This window comes from Blennius ocellaris, assembly GCF_963422515.1.
Source record: "Blennius ocellaris genome assembly, chromosome: 23".
NCBI classification, from domain to species: domain Eukaryota; kingdom Metazoa; phylum Chordata; class Actinopteri; order Blenniiformes; family Blenniidae; genus Blennius; species Blennius ocellaris.
Window position 1 is genome coordinate 13,737,590 of NC_137672.1, and position 23,003 is coordinate 13,760,592.

The window sequence follows — 23,003 nt, forward strand, 5'->3', positions numbered from 1 at the left end:
TCTCTCCTTTTTGCAGGATTATGTCCACTTTGAACGTCTGGCAGTTCTTCAAGAAAACTGTGTGTTTTTGGCAAAACTGAAAAACTCATGGTATCAAATTGTAGCACGTTAAATTATGAATCTATGAATCGGTGGCCCAAATGCAAAAAAAACCCTGGAGCCATCAAAATGGCCAAACGGTTATTATCTCTGAATCATGAATGGTCTAGGAGTTCTTCTTATAGGAAGCAGTAAAAGGATAGTATTGTGTCATTAGGTACCATTCAGTTCTGGCAAATCTTTCTTAGCATTTGAAGGTTCTTTCACTTGCAATTATTTACAAACAGAAAAAAGAAGGATACCTACAGGTGACCACTCCTGTGCCAGCCAGGTGGGACAGTCGAAGGCATTGCAGGGCTGCAGGATGGCCGTCTTGGGAGAGTAGAGGCACTTCCACTCTTCTGTTGGGGTGATGTTTCCCTGCATGTCTTCCTCTACACATGACACAGAGCGACTCTGAATGCCGCCGCCACAAGAGGTAGAGCAGGCCGTCCAGGGACTGCTCTCCCACCTGACATCAGAGAACGACGAAGGTCAATGGAGGTTTTCTATTGGGTGAATTCACACGTGTGACATCGTCGCTTAACAAATACCTCGGCAAGGGGTGGTAGAGGTCATATGGCATAATCTGCTTGTAGCCATCACTAAAAGGCAGAAGAATTAGGGAAATTATGATTTGTTGAAGTAAAATTCAAAGTTTAGTTCTCTGTGCTCTCGTGTCCAACCTGTCTAGACATGGTTCCATGTTGCACTCTTGTAGTTTCGGCTTCGGTTTGACATTTTCCGGGTAATAGTGGCAATACTGGTCCACGACCACCCGGCCAGTCCGAAGGTCGAAGCACTCGGCTGAAGTCAGCTGGTAACCTACACACGAGAAATTACCAGGAATGTATAACAGGCTATATATATGATATACAGCTCCAGTTACCCGAGTCTAAGTTGGACTAAAGTTCATAGAGGAAGAACGGCAGTACGGCTTACCTCCACCGCATGTGACGGAGCAGGGGAAGAAGTCGGTTTCCCTCCAGCGGTGGATGATGGGCTGGTAGTAAATATACTGGACCACACTGTCTGCTCCACTGGCAAACTTCACCTACACAAACCGAGTTCAAAAGCTCACCGTCAAATCATTTCCAGAGATTTCATACAAATGTCAAAGGATCAAACCTTTCAGTTGATGGAGTTCTTTTACCCAAATATATGGTTCAGTCTCTACAACTCACTCCTAAAATAATCACAGTCCAGTGGGATTCTTGAGTCATTTCCTTCTACTTGCATTGTAAATAGACGATTGTCCAACATAAGCTAAGTACCTTACAGAGCTTCTGTTTTGTTTTTAAGCCTTTAAAACGGGTTACGACATACATCGGTCAAAGCGCAATCACATGATCCCATACAGCCATTACTGTGTCGTCAACGAAATGTTTTTTATCATTAGCAGTTAGTGGTTTGTGGTGCTGGTAGGCCACAAGCAATTAAAGTTTTCCAAGAACTTATGGAGGTCAGAACTTTCACTATAACTTGATTAACTGTGATTATTCAACTGGGAAATCAGATTAAATTGCAGCTCACAACCAAGCTGGCAGGCAAGAAAAACCTGGTTTAGCTTAACCACACGTTAACTTGTATAAATATCTTTCGGCCCACTAGTGGTAGTACAGCAGTTAGTGCATTATCACTCCCAACGGGTGTTTATTATTCCAAGAAATAAATAATCATACAATTATTATTATTATGGGATATGGGATATGGGATTGAATCCCAGATGCAACAGGAAGCGTGTAAAATAGCCAAGTCTATGGGCAAAGCAGTGACCTTCTGTGGCAAGAACTGTAAAAGAGAACAGTCAAATAGACTATAAATCATCTTTTATAGATTTTACAAGATTCAAGATCCTCCTGCAGGCTGGACTGGACCTTCTGTCGGTCCAGTTTTGGTCCACGGGCCTTGTGTTTGACACACAATAATACAATACACATGAACTGACTGTGCTGCCAGTCGTTCACATTTGTGCGCTGACTATATGGAAAGACTGTCTGGCAAATTCTCAAATAGGATTTTCCCCTTTTCCAGTGCTGTGATATGAACTGGCTGTCTGCCTCATAGCAGATTAGAAAACTATGCATTTATAGCTTCTCAGATATCAGCCTCAGCCATTCCTATTTATTGTCTGGTCTCACTTGTGTTTATGAGATTGAAAGCTTTCATAAGCCTTTCTCACTCTGGGAGCTGTATAATTTTTGATTTTTTTTTTAATGTCCACTCATTTGACCCAGTCTGAGAAGTTTTTTGTAAATGTGTTGTATCCATGGCACTATAAAATTACTGAATTTATGAAGAGTCATGTAATAAGACATTTGGGGAAAAAACTGACTGGACAAACTGCAATTATTCTTTAAGGTTTGAAGTTACACCACTGAGAAAGAGAGAGAAAAAACACATTTAATCAAAAGGCATTACACTGTCTGTGGAGTAATAGTGAGCATGGCAGCCAAAAAACATGAAATCATTTCACATTATTAAGCCAAAACCAACTACTGGATTGTGTGTTACTATTATTAATTCATGACACATATGCTTCAACATTTAACAGAGACAGAAATAGCTTGAATTTCCTATTAAAGTGGCTCACACGTCCTCAAATATCTTTAAATCTCAAACCTATCGGCTCTGAGGTGACGGGGAGTTCACAGGAATAAAGACCTGATTTGAACCCACTTCAGTTCAGCTGCAGTGTCAACTGACCTTTTTGTGCCTGAAATTACAGCTTTATAGTGAACCCAACAAAAAGGTCTCAGTGATGTCAGTTGTTGAGTTAAGAGGAGCTGATTGGGATCTTTGTCAAAAGTCTGCAGTCGGCTGCCCGATAAGGAGGGAGACCACTTTTTCAGCCAAAAATACTCACTGCTTATTTACAAGTCAAGCACTTACTGAGCAACATATTGAGGCGTGTTTCTCTCTACCTGATGAGCCATTTCTCAAGTGCATGTAAATAGATCAGATTATTGTTATTATCCGATTACAGTTTTTAGTGTTTCAATGTCTTGTAAAGAGGCTCATTGTCCAGTGTTTACGCAAGAGAAAAGTGTTTTTCATGTCTTCACCAAGTTGAGCATCTCATCATGAACAGGGCAATAATTACCAATGAATAAAATAGAAAATAAAATAGAAACTGAAAGACGTCAAGTAAAGTGAAGTCAAATAGAATAAAATAAAATTAAATTAAAAAGGTCATTTCAGCTCTTACTTTGACAGTGAAATCTGCTCCGAGCGGGCCTGAGATTCTCAGGACTTCCTTATCGGAGAGTTTCTGGTAGTCCAAGGTGGTGTTTTCCAAGTGGTACTGCCCTGATGTATCCAAGGACACGTCACCTTTGACCCCTTGTAGAGTCTTACTCTCCACATCTGAAAGAAGCACAATGGTAACATTGGTCACAACATGTAATCAGAAGTCTTGACTTTTACTTTGCCTTGCTAAGGTTTCAGCAACCCCATAACGATGAAGGTATAAGCATGATTTACTCTTCAGCAAGGTTATTCAAAGTGTGTGAGGGTGACCCCCCCTTAACAGAACTCAAAACGGGAAACAGAGCTTAACAAGAGGAACTTTGGTTGAATGCCGGATTCCTTCATGTTTTCACATTGTAGTATTGTTAGCAGCTGTTGGAGTCTAAAACAAGCAATAATGTAATAATGTCCAATAACCTGAAAAATACCTGCCAGTCATGTAGTAATTCTGCCCATTTTAAATATAATTACTCGCCAACAGTGTAATAGGACATTTGAGCCATTGTTGTCATTGCCAATGATTTTATTTATAATTTATTACAATAAAGAGTAGCATTTAAAAAAAGAAAAAATCCTTTCAACATGTTATAACTGAAGCCAAAATTGTAATAATACATAAAAAGGGCTGCATTTGATGGAAATAAAAGCTTTTCTTGACAGATTTTTGTGTAGTTTTCCTCTCAAAAGCATGGTGGAGGCACAGCCGGTGTATTAATTCACTGAGGAAACATATTACGCTGCACTCGCTCTCAACTATGATTGTACAAAATCATGCTAACCGTCCAAACTGTCACTTTTGGTTTGGCAATAACATCTACTTGTCTCTTGCGCACCGACATTTAGTTCAAAATAGACATTTCTTTAAATAAATCTGACAGTTCTACCCTCAAATTATTCATATTTTATCACGATTTCTTCTAAAAACCAAAAGGAATCCATGTGACCCCCTGAAGCGCTCCGTATTTTAGCCACAGGTTAACAGTATTCCCCATCAGTCTGTCATCATTATTTTAACAGAAAGAAACGGCAAATGAAAGACATGATTTAAAGACGTGAGTAAAGCAACAAACAGCTTCAAGGAACGACTTTCATTCATCGCTGAGACTCCGACACAAAGCCCCACTCAGATAAAGTTACGCGCAAAGAACACAGTCCGACTGTTGTGTTTGGAGAGATCACTCTGGCACTTCCTGGGGGCTCACGTCGGTCTGCGAGCAGGCCAGCACCGCAGTAAGCTCCCCTCCTCCTCCATGTTTGACCTCACATCACCCCTGGCTTAACAGGGTCTTGTGTAATTCCTGGATGTTGCATGCACGTTGAAGGAAAAACAGCGAAGCAACACAGGGACAACCCGTAACCAGCAGCAGTCATCATCTGTCAACAGATGGTTGCAATTTAAGTGCCTCCAGGCAAAAAGAGTGGGTGGAAATATTTAATGAAAAATATGTCCATTTAGGAATCCATCGGTAAGCTGAGCATGGAGCAAAGAATTGGTCGAAAGGAGAAACATTTGATATCAATTTGATGCGGGGCAGAGTTTGACGATGGAACTTTTGACATCAGCAGTATAAGCTGGGATCTTTTATGTGAGCGATCCCTTCTCACATATGTCCAAGTATCAGACACACCTCTCAGTATAATGAAGTCAATTCAATACATACGTATACTTTAATAGGTACACCATGGTAGCACTGGGGTGAACTCTCTTTTGCTTAAAGAACTGCTTTAGTTCTTCTGGCAGAAATTCCACAAAATGCTTGAAACGTTTCTCAAAGTTTTTGGTTCTTATTGATATGGATGTCTCACACAGTTGCAGGCTGCACAAATCTGCAGCGAACAATGATGTGAATGATTCATTCCACGATGTCTCAACGGTGCTTCATTAGATTGAAATCTGGTAAATGTGGAAGAAAGTGAATTCATCACATTACAGGAGTTGAGTTTTGTGGCACGGTGTGTGTTTTCCTGCTGGAGTCAACCATTAGACGATGGTACACTGGTAATAAACATGTTCTGCAACATTACTCAGGCAGGATGTGAACAACTGATGCAGGGAAGAATAGATCCAGGCTTTTTCCCCCCCAACTTGAATTGTCGAATTTTGGCGGGCCTGTGTGAACTGTAGCCTCAGTTTCCTGCCTGTAGCTGACAGCAGTGGTACCGGGGGTGGTCTTCAAGGTTTGACATGTTGTGTGACTGGAGATGGTCTTCTGCTTACCGTTGTTACTTAAGTTACTGTTGACTTTTCTCTATCGGATCAATCTCTGGAAACCCTGGAGATGGTTGTGCAAGAAGATCCCGGTAGCTGACGTTAAAAGTAAGTTAAAACCACTTTCTTTGTGTTATTAAGTCCAATGAAACATTTCTAATGATGTTCAATTTACCATAATATGACATTCTAATGTCTTAATCCCTGTTAATGATTAAAATCTGCCTTTTGGGTTCTTTATGTATGAATATAAAATAAATATAAATAAATAATAAAAAGTATATATAAATATATTAATATAGATGATCCTTACCTAATAAGCTGTTGTATATCGCCACTGGCTGAGCTGTTTTATGCTTCAAGTTTAATGATTCATGGTGTTTGCTTTATCACAAAGTCTTCTGGAACACTTTATTTGGAATTAAATCGACAATAGTTTTTTTGTGTGTGTGAATGTATATAATGCATGTATTAAAAACATAGCACAGTCTAAATTAAACATTCCAATGTGCTCCCTGGACCTACCAGGACTTACACAAGTGATCCGGGCCTTTCAGGACCAGACGGACATGACGGCTCTTGTAGGGGATGATGACGACTGTGTCTTCAGCTGGAGCGAGAGACAGAAACAACACGGTCGATTACATGTGTGATGAAGTAAGAGAACATGGTTACACATGGCACATGCACTTTCCAAAACTCAATAATGAACAAATACAAAGCTTATTATATCAGATATGTTGTTTTATATGAGCAGCAAACATGCTAAAGTTTGCTGAAAGGAAAACTTGAGTGAATTTGTATTACATGTTCATAATTCTGGAAACAAAAGTGAAATACATTTCAAAGAAATGTAAGTAAAACTTGTTAAGATATTACATTTTTAAAGCGTTCTCACTAAAATCAGCTTGCAATTGAATTTTTGAGCCTTCAGTTCCTGAGCATTAATATAGTTGCCCTCTAAGTTAAAACCACAGAAAAAAAAATAAAAGAACAGAAAAAATAAGAGAACTTTCAAAAATGCAAATAAATACAGAGGAAAGATTCTTTACATTTTCCTGAAGCATGCTGGGATTTGTAGTGGCCCCGTACAAGTCTGCAGGATGAACCGTCTCCATTGCAGACGCCACAGTTGTCCTCCTTTGTTGTGCTGCCGAGCTCATGATCGCAGCCTACGATCTGTTAATGAAAAACAAAACGTCTTACAACAGATTTAAAAAAAAGACATGCAAATGCTGAAATAGAGCAACCCAAACCACCCAAAAGTAATCCATTGTTTATGTTAATAATATATCACGAGAGATCCTGTTTAAACGGATGGAGTTACCAACAACATGTCCCACTTTTTCTTATTCATCATTATCTGAAACCATCCACAGTTGATTGATGGACTCTTTTGCAATTCCTGTCAGTAAGGCAACACCAAAACCACCATGTGATTGTAAGCACTGTCAGAGCGTGCATTAAAACGCCGGAATTGACTCCACACAAGCAAACACCTCGGGACTTAAACCTATTCAACCGACACAAAAGTGCACTGTAAACTATTTCCTCGACTGTCACTCAAGTTGAATATTAGTCTCGTTGAGTATTCATTTGTAAAACAGCTGGCATGGCTCTGGATGAGGACCAGTGTCACTCAAAACATATAAAATAAATACAAAAATCTATTAAATGTAGTTTTACAAAGAACTGCTCGTCTTTGGGTTTATGTGGTCATGAATTGACTTTTCCAAATATTGGAATTCCAACAGGAATATTTCTGCAAACTTGGACATGATTCTATTTTGAATTGGCAGCAGTTTCTTTATTGTTCCAGTTTCATCAGTTTCAGAAAGTCTATTTTTGTAGGATTTTAAATGTGTCATAACATTGAGATGCATCAGATGGCAGATAGTTCAAGCTTAAAGACAAATGCTTTGGATGTTTTGTTACTTGAAAGTGTTCATAAAGCTGCATAAACACATGGCAAATGTCTTCGTGATCTCAAAATCTGTCTCTATTTTAACCTAAGCTTGAGGCATTGTGACATCTGAAACTTCTACTCTGAATGATACATTCCTCAGATATAAAAAAAAAAAAAAAGAAATACATTTTGGGGAGTTTTCAAAAAATCTCTTCTGGAACAAAAAAAACAAACATTTATAACGTCAAAATGCTGAATGAATGCGCAAATTCAATATTTGTTCTTCTTCTCTCAGGCCCATGTCGACCCTGAGTCCCAACAAAAGATGAATCAAAAAGAAATAAATGCTGGAAATGCTCGATGATGGAAAACAATACAGTGCAATGACTCGTTCCCCCACCTGGCAGGCTCCACTGATGCACATGTCCAAGGACTCGGTGTAACAGCGCGTTCCGTCCAGCACTTTTGGAGCCAGCTCCACCACCAGGCCCGAGCCTTTGGCTTTGCATTTGAGAGCGCAGGGGTTGTCGGGGTCGTTGTCGACGGGCAGCCACTCGTGGTACTGACCCTGGTATCGCACGTCTGCATGAGCTGAACACTGCTGGGCGCGAAAGTCGCCGGCGTCTGGGGGGCAGTCCTGGTGGTGAAAGACAAATGAGAAACAGGCCACTGCGCGAGATGAAAGTTAAAGGCGGCATCACGTCGTTGGAGTGACGACTTTATAACGCTCAGATCACTTTCTCTCTGACAATTTCATCCTAGATCACTAAATTACAACCTTTAGGCACTAAACCTTGGTATTTCTCTCTCTCTGGTCAATTACAATTTACCAGATCTATTTGTTTCAGCCACAGACCACTTGAAAGACCTATTGACACACATTACATTAAAAAAAAGAGCTTTGCAAGCTTACCACATTACTGCATGTGCGATATTTGATATTCTGCCCTTCACAGGTCCTGCGGAGGGAAGAGAGAAGATGCTGGTAACTGGCTTTGCGAGTCGAACGATAAAACAAACCACAATGTGCTCGAAACATCTTGGCCTGAAGCAGCTGGCGTTTCATCCCCCCCGACTTCTGTCTCATTTTTCAAATTGCTCTGCAGCGAGCGGAATCCTCTAGCGATAATGTGGGAACCCACAAACACGAGTCTGTGGCGTGTTTGCAAAGCTTTAACAGTCGAACAGACACAATGTGACGAAGCAGAAAGGCGAGGCGATTTCAGACCGGAGGGACGCTGAATCACTCAGATAAGACAACACAGTTTGAATAAAGTAATCTTACAATCATGTTTATTTTTCTTGACGATAACCTGAAGGAGATGAACTTGTGACCTTGGTGTAACGTAGCATTTTTCTGAGGGTGACATGAAATGGCCAACTCTACTGAGGATCCAGGGAGTAAATAGGGATGAAAATCACATTCGGAAGCATTTTTGTTTTCACTGGGAACAAAAACTAAATAAATCTTTGACATTGGAACTGTCATGTAGTACAACTTCACAAAAAGTCACAGCTCTGTGAGGCTCTCCATTCAAAAAAGGAAATGTTTAAAATAGAAGAAACAGCCTGAAGATACAATGCTGATATATTGAGTGTCAAAAAGGGAAAATGTAAGGAAGAGACACTCTAAATGCACTTCCATTTGTCTTTTCGTACCCATCTATAAACAAATCCGTGCACCACTCAAGCCAAAGGAGTGCAAATGCAGCACTGAAGCGGACACAGTCTGTATCTGCCGAACAGATTGGAGCATTTTGGATTGCGACTCTCAGCATGACAGTCTGCAGTGTCTCGGCCCAAATTATGGAGCAAACCACTTATTGAAATTGAGGATTCCTTTGTGCTTTGATGCCGAGCGATGATAAACCATTGATGGTGCCTCTGATAGGCCAATTATCCGGGACCCCAGTGGAAACTAATCAGAAGATATTCTTTTGAGTTCGGGAACCGAAGAGGAATTCCAGTGTCGTCGGCCCTTAGCTAATCTACAACCCTGATTGGAGGCAACGTCGCCGAGTCCGGACTCGCGGATAAACGTAGGCTTAAGGATTTTTACAATATTATTCCAGAGAGTGGAGGGAATGGATGTGGAGTGTGTGGCATGGCAAGCGCATTAGAGCCTGGGATGAATCCAGACGGCCCCCTCTGCCAAGCCAAACAGCAGGTCACAAGGCTGGAACCCAAACAAGAGACTTTCAAAGACGGAGAGTTGAGAGACAGGTAGCAAAGATTTGAATCGGTGTGGAAACTCACACTGGGACAAGTAATATATAAACTAGATGTGTTCAAAAGTTAAGGGGAATAAAATGAATTTCCTCTTTCATTTCCTTCTGAATTTGGAAACTCCGAAGTGGAGGCTGGGCAGGAGTAGAAGCAGGGCTTAGGATTCATCATGGCGTCATCACTGACGAAGGGGAACCGACCAGCATAACTCACAGATTATGGCCTTCTATTTTCTGTCAAGTGTGCAGAAAAATCCACACTCAACTGAATTTCGAATAAGTCCTTTGTTATAACACTGAGTATGGAGGTAGATTTGTCTGGCTCACGCTGTCCATATATATATGTCATCAAGTCTTCTTACTCGATTGAAAGTAAGTGCAGGCAGCGCCCCATAACCTCCATCATTATACTGATACACCGATTTCATACTGCTTGAAATATGCTTTTGTCTTGTGCTCTGCTATTGATTAGTTTAGAAAACCTGAGACCTTTGATTAGATTGATTTTGGCCAATAGTTATAGCTCCCAGTGGGATAATATCAAGTGGCACACCCTCCTTTTATCTCGACTCATTGTGGTTTGGTCGATGCTGAAGACGTCACTATTATTGTAGTTTTTTTTCCTGATTGTGATAAAACACACACACACCCATATCCTCAACACAAGCTAATTCCTTTTTAGTATCTGGCTTGACACATGCTCAGTAAAATCAGTAGGTGATGGTGGACTTGCCCTGCAAAAACCATGCAGACGGCGGTCACCTCCAGTTAAGAGTCACTGGTTTAATCTTGGTGCCAGTCCCAAGTCAATTAAAGATTGAAAGATTTCACTCTATATCCCTCAAGCATTAAAAAAAATAAAAGACCTTAAACTCTGCCACAAGCATTTATTGTCACTGGACTTTTAACTTTTTAACTTTCTGCATTACTTTCTGGATGTGCCTTTCTTCCTGCTCTTTTCTGGCTCAGAATAAAGTTCAGCTTTTCAATTTTTTCATAAATTAAATGCTAAAAAAAAAAAGAGGATTACGTGCCAAACTCATAAATATCGGAGCAGCGGTTTCTCTTGCTATAACACCCAATCCATATGTCCACACTTGCCTCGCAGCAGCGACGCTGTTGTTAATAATGGCCTTTATGATCATGTGTGCTGAGTGGATGGGACTAATGAGGGCCAGGACATCCTGTGTGTACTCGCTACTTTGCATGTGCAGAGGTTAACTAACTCGCTCATTTCAGCTGCAGGAGAAGTTGGAGGTCGGTGGTATTGGTTTGGAGGGTGTTGCAGGCCCGTTTCCAGCCATACGCACACACACACGTATGTGGGCGTGGGAGGGGGGCACAAGAGGCCTTGCGCTGTGCTTTTTAATGATGCTGTTTGATCTACCACCCGAGGCCAGGCTACTTGCTCCCACATTCCCACGCAACAGTCGGGTTGTGATGGCGCGAGATGCATGGAGAGTCCTACCGTTTGCATGAGAACCCTGGATATTGCTGCTACTGCCAAAGGACACGCAACTTTATAAACACACCCAACTAAACCGAGATGTGCGTACATTACCTACATCCCACTCGGAGCTCACGTCCCACACACCTCTTAACCCGTCAATTGCTTTTACAGCCAGTAGCATTCTGAGGTTTGCCTAACCAAAGAACTCCGGGCAAGAAAGGAGAAGTGGCAGCTGCTGGTATAATGAAACGAACACCACAAAAAGCTCTTGGCCTCAGTGTTTACAGTGCAGCACAGGGGGTGTCTGGCACTTTCAGTTTGAGGTTTTGAGAGCCCTTCGCTTCCCCCCTTGCACGGATGTATTCATGGCTATGGAGCTGTGGGAGAACCACATGGTACAATGTGTCTCTGTGGTGACCTCAAGTATGATCTGTGCTGCTTTGTCAGTTTGTCTTGAGACGGTTGCACTGTTTTACGATCTCACTGGTGGCGCTCACTCTGGACTCTCCACCGTCCCCAACGGTGGCTTCAAGCAGCAGAGCTCCAAGCGAGCTACCTTTAGCAACTTACATTCTGGGAACTGTAAAATGTAGGAATGCAGTGAAGTCACCCAGCAGTTATTTCCCAGCCAATAAATGTGACAACATCTCTATGGAAAACATACTGTCTCGCTCCTTCTCTCTTTCCTTTTTTTTCCCCACTTGTTTCTCAAACCCACTTGTAATTGGCCACTTTACCCTCTTCACTTGGCCCCTTGCTTTAATCTTGCAGCCTAACGGACGAGCTTGACGCATAACTTAACCAGGTGACTTTGGCAGGAGGATAAAAGGACCAAGATGTTCAACGTTTGTCTTGAGACGATGAGCGGCGAGAATCCGCCTAATGTGGCCTGGATCTTTCTGCAGAGCTTCAATTCAATAAAATATAAAGTTATCAAATGTGGCATTTAATCCAGGGACGGCGATTTTCCTTTTCTGACTCATGGAAGAAAGTGTCTGAGCCATTTACTGAAGCACTAGTGTCACTGAGGAATTCAAGGTTTAGTGTCATATGGCTGTCTAGACAGCTTCACAGTTGACCCCTCGTGGATATTCAGTGTATTTAGAGCACCTATGGAAATGGAACAGTTTGATTTGCGGGATTTTCCCACATGATTTAGCTTGAATATTGAAGCCATAATGTGGCATCTCAATGAAAATCAGTCTGGACTTTCTTCTTTAATAGATGAGATTACCTCAAATCATGTTTCGGGACCTGGTTACAAATTGCCCATTTCTTGTTTCCATTTATCTGAAGGTCAACTTACAATTCACTGCTAATCTTGTCACGCTGTAATCATGTAATCGACACGTTAATGACACTTTGATCTCTCAGTTTAATGTGTTTCAATGTGTCTATTCCCTTTATTTTAACTTTTCATACACTGTTTACAAATGTTACGGGGATCAATCAAGAAGGGATCTTGACTATGGTGACATGGTGACCATGTTTCAAACTAGAAGATTGGGTTAAAATCTCGTTTGAAAAACATAAATCTCTTGGGGTATCCACTTGTGTATGTACAACAGCCAACAGTCAAACGGCAATATCCACAAACACATGGTTGCAAGTGAAACAATTAAAGTGATGATGGAGCAGATCCTGTCTGAAGGCATATTATCATCCTCGCGTGCCGCAGTGTTTGTATTCTTACCAGCTTTTCTTTATTTACACAAGTATTACTCCTGATTATGTGAAAAGTGTGTGCACTTTTCTGCCCACCTGCAATAGTAAAGCTGCAATCATAAGCACTCCAAGTCTGTAAACAGCAAAAATAAATAAATTACGTAAAATATATACAAAAAAAAAAAAAATGTTGTAAATATGAACACACAGTCCTTTGCCAGTGAGTATTTGACTATTTGCAGCTGTATCCGTATAGAATCAGCTTTGTCTTTTGGTTGGGAATTTGTCCTACGAAAAGTGTCCCAATACGTCTCACCTGACACTCAAAACTTGCCAGAAACTTTTCAGCAGAGCTCAGCTGTTCCGGAGGAGCGACGTCAGTTTTAAGATTTCACCGTGACAAAAGTAACGCTAACTGACAATAGTGCATAATTTGCAGTCCAATTGCACATGAGAAATGAATAGATACTAAGTCCATGCTAAGTGATGTTAAGTGGGATATTTGCAAAAGCAAAAAAAAAAAAAGTTGTGGCAAATGTACTGCCAATCATTCACTTATACAGGGCGAGGTTTCACTGCTGCAGCATGTGCTTGTATTTCCACCAGAAGCAGCTCAGTGCTTCACTATGCGGACCTATAATGCTGCCTCTATTTCAGACGGAAGTTGTGTCAAGGTGCAAACAAGAAATTGAACCAGGCAGGAAGTTTCCCACATGAAAGGCACAGTGAATCCGGTAAATTACTCAATAAAACATCTCGTGTCAACAGACCGTGTGTCACTTCATTCCTTAAACATTAAATCATAGCTGATGGCAACAGACCAGAAGTTGGAGGCACAAAAGCAGAGTTTGACAGAATGAAAAGTCAGTCAATAAGCAGAATCACGTGGGAAATAAAACATGTGTAAATGCCTCATTGATGCTATACCGGTAATCGGTATCAGAAGGTGGGCTCACATTGTCGTGTTGATTCAATGCGGAAAGACACTTCAAAGATTACCCATCAGTTTTTTTTTTTTCTTTAGAAGAGAGCTGGCCTTACTTGGAACTGAGGCAACGTCGTAGGGAATATGAAGCTCCTCCACCACAGGTCCGAGAGCATTCGCTCCACGAGCCCCAGGCATCCCACAGCGTGTCTCTGTCCTCCTCTGAACGGGCTGTCCGGGAGCTCTAGAACGCAGAGAGGAGTTCATGGTCAGTCTTGCACAATCATTGTTATCGATACGCGTCATTTTCCACACCGTTTTCAGATCTAAAGCCACAAAAGAGACCAACCATTCATCCATCTATCATTCTGCTTTATCCAAGCTGTCTCGGGGTGAAAGCCTAATGTTGTGCACCTCAGATGAAGAGTGAGATCTTCTCTGTTTCAGTTCAAATTTATTTCTCAAGGCCTAACATATTTTTGCGAAGCAGATTTGACCGGACTGACTATCCTTGCTCTCCAGCGAGTATTTATTTGCGTAGCTGGCGCTGTCAGGTGGATTGGATCATCCGCCGGGGCACATGAGTTAGCGTTCTTTCTCTTGGCCGTGCTCAGCAGCCTCGCTCCGCTCGCTGCCGTTTCCAGCACCGAATGAATGAAGTCTAACAGCTACATTTTCTGAATACCAGGCTCAGATTAAGCGAAAAAGGAAAATAGATTGCTTTTGCTATCTACAACAAAGACAGCGTAAGCTCAGTCTACTCAAAAAGTGGCGGTGAGTGAGAGCCAAAAAGGGAAAACCGCTTTTGTACCAGTTAAATGGATGAAAACCTGGAAAATCCAAAATATGGGGAAAAAAAAAAAAAAGACCTGGACCTTGGAACTAACAGTGGGACAAATCACCCACCCCGTGTGGCAGCAGGAATGTGTCTCGGTAGACTGGAGGTGCAAACATATTTAATAAAAGAATCTGCCATTCAACTGAGGTTTTAGAGCCCTTAAAAGAAACTGATGGATAAGAGAGAGAAAAAAAATGATAATTTTCAACAACAGGAAACCGAGGCTGTCTTTCTGGTGCGGTTAAGCCATGAAGCAACCTCCAAAAGACTGCCAAAAAAAATGCTGCTATTGTGTCCTTTCGACAGCCTCTCACTGTGGGTGCTTTACACCATGAGGTGGCAGTTTGGCTCGCACATCCAACCGAGTTTTTCACAGTGACTCAGAAATCCCACATCTTGCAGATTAAGCATGAAATGCAAAGCAAAGCAAGTTTGGCTCCGCAGAGAACTCAGAATAATATGAGGAGTTTACATCAATCACCTGTTCTTGGAATGATTTTTTTTTTTTTACTCACTGAGCTGACAGCGAAGGTCCAGACGTGTATTTAGGTGCACAGCTTTAAAATCTTTAGAGGGAAAATGTATTTATTTTGACCTCTTCAGCCACTTTTCCAGACAGAATGACACAGGGCTTGGTTTACAAAGATAAATGAGTGATGCAGATGAAAGTAGATACAAGGTAAAAGCTGTTTTCTTTGGGACATAGCAACAAAAACACCCTGCTACAAAGTGCAGAGAGGGGTGGGTTATTAAAATGTGCGTGCGGGGACTGATATAAATGGCTGTCAGTGCTGATGACGCCTGAGGAACGGCAGAGGAGAGCTGCAAGAACTAAACACACGGCCAGCGGAGCCTTCGGCCAAACACATCAGCAACGGTGCTACTTTCTACACGAGCCAACTATTTCAATGTTTGGATCACAGTAAATAAACACAGGCCGTACTCTGGGCAGCCAGTTAGCGCAGCACCTTAATTCTCCTTTGAAAAGCAATCAGCAAATTTTGCACTCAATTACGACCGAGGGCCGTGTGTTGTGAAGCCAAGAGCGCCGGGGGCGTAACGAGGCTGATGAAGAAAGAGGGGCGGAAACAAATGGCGGGATGAGGATGTTGTTTGGCCGACCGCGCTGCTATTGTTCTTAACGAAGGCGGAGGAAGATGGAACTCTGCTTGTTGGATGACCGTCCGACTGGGCTTTGGAGCCAATAATCGAAAGTCTCAAATATCCAGTTGGAGTCTTCCTAACCCTCCACCACATGTCCCACCTCTCCTGCTCTAAAGCCCCCAGCTTTTTATCTGCGCTGGCCTCCGTCAAGAAGGCACCATGCTCCCTTTGGTATCAGGAGAACCTCTCTAATAACAACTGATTACACAACAACGCTGAAATATTTCCAACCCAGCAAATCCCAAGAAGCCACAAGAACTTTGCAATATTTTTCATCATACTGTATGTTTTCAAATAAGGTGGAAAAGAGGAAACAGGAGTGTGAAAAAAGACCAGTCATCTCTGTGTTGCTGCTCACGCTGATGGACAGATTGTATTAGAGTCACTTGTCAGCGGCTCAGATTAAGTACATTTTCCTCAAATGTGGAAAACTGCACGACAGGGAAAAAGAAACCCGACCCCGGTGCCTTCTTTTGCAGACTGTGTCAATATGCATATGATGGCCTTTTCAGTTGGCAAGACATATGATATTTGCACATCTGCTGAATCCCTTGCCATACGCTCCACGCTGCACGGCAATGTACTCGCTGTCGTGGAGTGAGGTAGTCACTGTAATGCAACAGGGAGCTCTAAAGTCAGACAATTCATCCTTCTACACGAGGACAACCGCTCTTTAATTTTGTGACTTGGATCAAAACTACCGGAGGTGCCGGAGTTCGGATAGCAGAAGACGGATCATGCTACTGTAATTACTCTGGTGAAGCCACCACTGAAAAGACTGCAGGATCTGGAGGATGCATTTCAACTGCACAGGGTGACATCATGCAAACACAATAAAGACATTATAGTGCGTCGGCATTCTGAAACAAGCAGTTTAAGGAAAATCAATAACAAAAGATACACAACAACAACGTAACCGACCACAAATTGAAAAAAAAAAAAAAAATACAAATTACAATACCAGAATGAGAAGCGCTGTCACCAGGAGTTTGCAAGATGTAAACTCTTGCTCCATGCCTTTTCAAGGTGTCCTGATTGGTCGTTTGTTTGAGTGTGATGCCCTGGACTCTGGGTCAGTGTGTCCTGCCTGCCTGCCTGCCGTCTCCTCTCTGACTTGCTCCAGTTCTTCCTCTGGAGTAAAAAGAGGGAGGGAGGGGGACTGGGAGTGTGCATGCGTGAGTGTGTGTGTGTAGGTTTCAGTGCGTGTGTTGCGTGAATGTGTGTGTGTGTGTGTGTGTGTGGTGGTGGTGAGGGGGGGGTTCGAGCGCCTTGAGTCGTGAGCTCTGGCACCCCGGCCAATCAATAAATGGGCCTCAGTCACACGTGCTTGTACAAACAAGGAGCTGAGCCAGCTGCAACTTCACAACTTCACACATTGGCGTGTGTGTGCGCGTGTGTGTGTGTGTGTGTGTGTGTGTGTGTGTGTGTGTGTGTGTGTGCGTGTGCGTGTGCGTGTGCGTGTGTGTGTGTGTGTGTGTCAGACAGAACTGGCAAAACGGTAGACAGACAACTATAGAACGATTGTCTTTTTTTTCCACTTCTCCTAATATCTCAAATATCTGTCTCCTGTAGTCCTCCTTTTTTTTTTCCCTTCGCAACTTGCTCCTCTTTCATTTCTTTCTGCCTCGTGCCACTGCCTCTTTTTTTAAGCTCCGGCTGGTTTTGCACATTTGTTTTCAAGAACTTTGTTTTGGAAACGTCTGGAATTTGTCGTCACGTCTTTGGAAATAGCTGTATTTCCGTGCACGCACAGAAAGAGCGGCGGGCTCACGTCTAAACAAAACGGGGACATATTTGGCGTCGCATGAGTCAAAACTGTGCTTTGTTTTTTCATGTGAAAGTCCCATGTAAACCAGATGACATAGTCTGGTCACTGAAGCTATCGGGATAGATTTCTCAAACAGAATCGCCTTTTTTTTCTTTCTTTTTTTCTCCTCCGATTCTTTTATGAGCTAAAGGTCCACTTCAATGCAGCCTTTCATAACATCTGGCAGTTTAAGCCAGGGAACATTTACACTGTGGAGGTGGGGAACAAGCCAGGTGTCCCCTGGAGGGACAAATCCTTTGGACATAGAGGAAAAAAAACCTGGTAAGATAGACAGCTCCAGCCGCGGTGGGACTATACTGTACACCGAGTGGCTTTCCAGCTAAAGCTGGACACAAAGAAACAAAACCTAAGACTTGACTTTAAAAATAGAAAAATAAGTCATCAGCCTACTGGTGTTCCCCGACGTGACTTACAAGGTAGAAGGCTATCATTCTAAAGACGCTCCAAACACAATAAAAACTCTGTGTCCCTTCAAATTAAGACTTCAAATCTGCCCTCCAATCAAACACCGAATCAAAAACCACATAATTGCTATCAATTAAGGCTGGCAGGAATGTGCTGCGCTCCAGAGCAAATAGTCGGCAGCCTCAATCACAACATCAGACTCTTGACACTTATAGGACACACGCAAACTTTCTGTATTTCATTTATAATAATAATAATAATAATAATAATCTTTATTTCTATAGCACTTTTTATACATTAAGCAACACAAAGTGCTTCCACAAAAATTAAAAACAGTGCAAAGATAAAATAGATGAATAAAAAGCAGGTGAACACACACGCACACATGCAGACACACATCATAGATGAAGACATGCCGAGTGATATGGAGACATGGCAGGACACTGAGGACTAAGGTGAGGAAAGGGACATATTTGGGCCGTCCACACTGGGGGCGGCACAACTTCCGACCACAGGGGGCGCCGCCCCACAGATCCCCCCCCAACCGGGCAGACAAGCCAATCCCACCGCATACGCGGGGGACCTGCCAGGTGCCCGGGCAGGGAAACCCATGGGACGGCTCCACCAGTGGCAAAAACCGGCCACCACCAGTGTAGCGCCCCCTAGAGGAACCACTGGAGATAAAAAAGAAAATTAGGTAATTATCTGAAATAAATAAATAGAAGTAGATAAATACATTGATCAAATACATAACTATATACACACATACATGTATAAAATCAGTTAAAAGCCTGATTAAAAAGGTGAGTTTTTAACCCTTTTTTAAAAACCTCAATGGACTCTGCAGCCCTGAGGTTCCCCGGCAGGCTGTTCCACAAACGGGGGCCATAGGAGCTGAACGCAGCCTCCCCGTGAGTCTTGGTCCTCGTTTGAGGGACAATTAAAAGGCCGGTGCCGGAGGACCTCAGGGCCCGCGAGGGTTGATATGATAAAAGTAGTTCGGATAAATAAGAGGGTGCAAAACCATTAAGACACTTAAAAACTAGTAAAAGAACCTTAAAATCGATCCTGAAGCGAACGGGGAGCCAATGCAGCAATTTTAAAATAGGCGTGATGTGGGCCCGCCCTCTGGTCCTCGTCAGCACTCGTGCGGCAGAGTTTTGTAGGAGTTGTAGTGGTGCTAAAGTTTTCTTGGGGAGACCAGAGAGCAGGGCGTTACAATAGTCAATTCGACAAGAGATAAAAGCATGCATTAGCACCTCCGCGTTTGCCTGAGAGAGAAATGGGCGGACTCTGGCTATATTCTTCAGATGATAAAAACCAGTCTTTGTGACATTTTTGATGTGTGAGATAAAATTAAGCTCAGAGTCAAAAGTTACGCCCAGGTTCTTTATAAATGAAGATGAGTTAAAATCTAGCAGTTTTGGTAAAAGTTTCTCTCTCTGGTGTTCAGGACCTACAACTAAAATCTCTGTTTTGTCCTGGTTGAGCTGGAGGAAATTTGCTGCCATCCATGACTTGATATCTAAAATACAGTTAAAAAGGGCATCAATCGGCCTTGTGTCATCAGGAGACACGGCCACATACAGCTGTGTGTCGTCAGCATAGCTGTGGAAGCTGACACCGTGTCTCCTGATGACATCCCCTAGTGGCAGCATGTATAAATTAAAAAGGATTGGGCCTAAGATCGACCCCTGGGGAACCCCATAGTGGATTTCATGGGTACCTGAGGAACGTGTATCCAAACTTACAAAGAAGCGTCGATCTGTGAGATAAGAACTGAACCAATTAAAAACATTACCAGAGATGCCGACCAGATTTCTAAGTCTGTCAAGTAAAATACAATGATCAATAGTGTCGAAAGCAGCGCTAAGATCCAATAAAATCAAGACTGTGAGTTGTTGGGAGTCTTGATTGTGCCTGATGTCATTTAAAATCTTTAAAAGGGCTGTCTCTGTGCTGTGGTTCTTCCTAAAACCAGATTGATGCTTCTCTAAAATGTTATTTGTAAGTAAAAATGTATTTAATTGATTAAAAACTATTTTTTCTAAAATTTTGCTAAAAAATGGTAAGTTGGATACAGGGCGATAGTTATTAAGAACCTTGGGGTCTAGACTGCTCTTCTTCAGAAGGGGCCTCACCACCGCCGTTTTAAAGGCGGCGGGGAAAACACCCGTCTGAAGAGAGCAGTTGACCATGTATAAAAGCTGTTCCTCAAAGAACCCATAAAATGACTTAAAAAGTGAGGTAGGAATCGGATCTAAAAGACAGGTTGTTGGTTTCACTTGGGAGAAAACTCGACCAAGTGTTCCTGCATCAACCAGAGCAAAACAGTCCAGTGATTCCTCTGGTGAAGACACCAGTCCAGGTGAGTTAAAAGGTACAGTTTGTAAAGGTAAAAGACTGGATCTGATGTCATTTATTTTGCTTCTGAGGTGGTGGGCATAATCCTCGCAAAAGGAGGGAAAGGGGAGCGAGTTTTTATTAAAATTGGTGTTTGTTAAAAAGTCGAAGGTGGAGAAGAGGAGTTTGGGGTTATTTTTGTTGTCACTGATGAGTTTTGAGAAATATGAAAATCTTGAGTGTCTGACTATTCTATTGTAGGCTTTGAGGTGGGCCCGGAAAATGTGATAATGAACCATAAGTTTTGATTTTCTCCACCTCCGTTCGGCAATCCTGCAGTTTATTTTGTATTGGTGAGTTTCCCTGTTTTTCCATGGTGCTGGTGGTTTGGATTTATTAAGGATTCTTGTAGTAATTGGAGCCACCAGGTCTAGAGTTGACTTTAATTTACTGTTAAAATCGTCAACAATAAAATCACATGGAGCGGGTAAAACCTCAGCTGGGATATTCTCTAAAATCTTTATAAAATTATCAGCCACCTCAGAAGTTATGTAGCGTTTCCTCACCGTTCTGACCGGGGCCTCCTGCTGCTTAAAACTGGTGACATTAAAAAAACAACACAGCGAGAAGTTCTCGCTCACTGCCCACAGTACGGGGCTTAGCTTGTTTGATTTGGTAAAGCAAGATGTCTCCACATTCCACAAATTTGAGAGAATTATCTAAACACACACATTCACACACACACACACACACACACACACTCAACTATCCACTTAACACGGGGGTATTTTGCGGTGCCAGCGGGGAGGGACGTGGACGTGGACGTTTTTACACAGGATAACACCGCTTTTACCCCCATGCCGCCTTAATCCATAACCTTCTGATATTTGCTTTCAGAAGAAATCCTTCTCATATTTGCAAATGTGCGACTTCAGAAAATAAACTGCGGCGTCGGTGATGTGCCCGGAGTTTAAAACCAAACACCCAAGGAGGAAATGAATGCGTTTGATTGACGCGAGCTGGGAGCCAGTTCCCTACCACAACATTGTTGGAGGTGTCTTCTGACTGGTTAAACAATAATTCATAAAGATGATGAGGTGAGAAAAAAACAATACAGTGTATTGTTATTTAACAGGCGGAGAGATTGAGTTGCATGAGGAAGCATGCAGGAGGTTTGGCGGATTAGGGGAACTGATTGTACGCCGACAAATGTGGTCATCTAGAGTTTTAAAAGATAATTCTGCTTTATTACAGGCTGGGTCTTTCCCATATATCTTATCTGCTATGATAACATTGCGTGCCAAGTAATTGCCGACATCTGGAAACGATGTAAAATCACAGGGATCGAAACAAGCAGATTGTAGGCCGTAAACAGACAGTTGAGTCCACCCACTTAGAATCACATTACTACAGTTAGAAAACAAATGGTGACTCTTCCATCAGTCCTTGAGATCAGTCCTTGATGTAAGATAAAACATAATATGATGAGGTAATTCTTTGGTTAGTTGTACGAGCCAGAATGATTCACTTTTAGCTGTAATTGTTAGGTTAATTACCTGTATTATGTAACTCAAAATCTAACAAATACGTCAGACTCAATCTCCAGCCTCCTGCATGAATTCTTTGGATATTTGGGTATTATTTTCTTCTGAACATGTACCATTTATACATTTTCTGTGCTCATGTAATTATTCCGACGGCCAAAAAAGGAAAATATTTCATTAATACTCGATTTGGTGCATCCAAAATAACAATACTATTTCTTCAAAATAATATGTAGTTTTTGTAATACAAACACACCAGCATGAATTCAGACAACAGTGCGATGCAAACGCTCAAACTCCTTTTAGTTGTCCCACGAAGGCCCACTCACTATCTGGTGTATGCGAGTCCATATGTGCATTTTATTAGAAAAGTGCTTTCAAATTTTAAAAAGTGAGCAACTTTGACTTTGGCCACAGTGCACATGTGCAGTAAACCACGTTTCTGAAAAGTTTTATTTTATAAAAATCTTATCCTACAAATTATTCCGAAAAAAATCCATATACATCTTTTTATAGTGCAATGAAAACTAATGGTAGACCAGTAGTAAACTGGAGCACAGTTTTTACATTACTACTGTAAATACCACTGGCAAATACGCCCTTGACCTTTTTCATTTTTGCAAAAATCTATAGCATCACGAATAACAGGCAATAAAACTGTCGTTCTTATATCATATTTAAACACATGATCTTCTGTATAATGAGTCATCGATCCCCAAAATGAAAAAAAAGGAAGAAAAAGTTACATTTGCTTGTCGTTTCTGCTTTCTGGCATTACTCTGGGAAGCCTCCAAGCCTGTATCCCTTTAAGTTCTAAAAACATGCTATCATTGCTTCCATCACCACTCGCTGGATCCCTCATGTTTAATGTTTTTTGAGGTCTTGTAAAGAGGTCGCCCAGTCGGCTTTCCGGGCAGCAGAAGTTTAACTGATCCCTTCCTCTACTCCTCTGTGGCAGCATGCAGGGTCAAATTAGAAGATTGCCATGTTATGAGGCAATGACCTGCGTTAACGGTCCCAGTGTTCTCAGAAAGAGAGGCGAATGAAGGTAAAGTTACCGGCGGCTGCACAACTCCAACTCCAACCCTGGGCTCCCGCGGGGTGACTTAAATGGCTCAGGCGGGATAAATAGTCGCCTCCCACCACCCCCACGAGCGACGCATGTGCTCCAGGC

At 42.1% G+C, this 23,003-nt stretch overlaps 1 protein-coding gene across 3 annotated transcripts in view; it reads right to left on the bottom strand.

Moving 5' to 3' along the window:
* The window catches only part of LOC308146933 (ADAMTS-like protein 1), a 91,068-nt gene that overhangs the window by 17,836 nt on the left and 50,229 nt on the right, over nucleotides 1-23,003 (bottom strand). For 2 of the 3 annotated variants that reach the window (XM_080518940.1, XM_080518939.1), the window contains exons 3-12: nucleotides 13,824-13,951; nucleotides 8,356-8,401; nucleotides 7,843-8,079; nucleotides 6,589-6,715; nucleotides 6,072-6,146; nucleotides 3,287-3,444; nucleotides 1,021-1,132; nucleotides 765-903; nucleotides 633-683; nucleotides 346-550 (exon numbers count right to left, since the gene is read on the bottom strand). In XM_080518940.1, the coding sequence (XP_080375066.1) occupies nucleotides 346-550; nucleotides 633-683; nucleotides 765-903; nucleotides 1,021-1,132; nucleotides 3,287-3,444; nucleotides 6,072-6,146; nucleotides 6,589-6,715; nucleotides 7,843-8,079; nucleotides 8,356-8,401; nucleotides 13,824-13,951 (1,278 nt within the window). Of the gene's footprint in view, nucleotides 1-345; nucleotides 551-632; nucleotides 684-764; nucleotides 904-1,020; nucleotides 1,133-3,286; nucleotides 3,445-6,071; nucleotides 6,147-6,588; nucleotides 6,716-7,842; nucleotides 8,080-8,355; nucleotides 8,402-13,823; nucleotides 13,952-16,670; nucleotides 16,771-23,003 lie in introns of those variants that run through there. The other variant, XM_080518941.1, reaches the window with a different exon arrangement.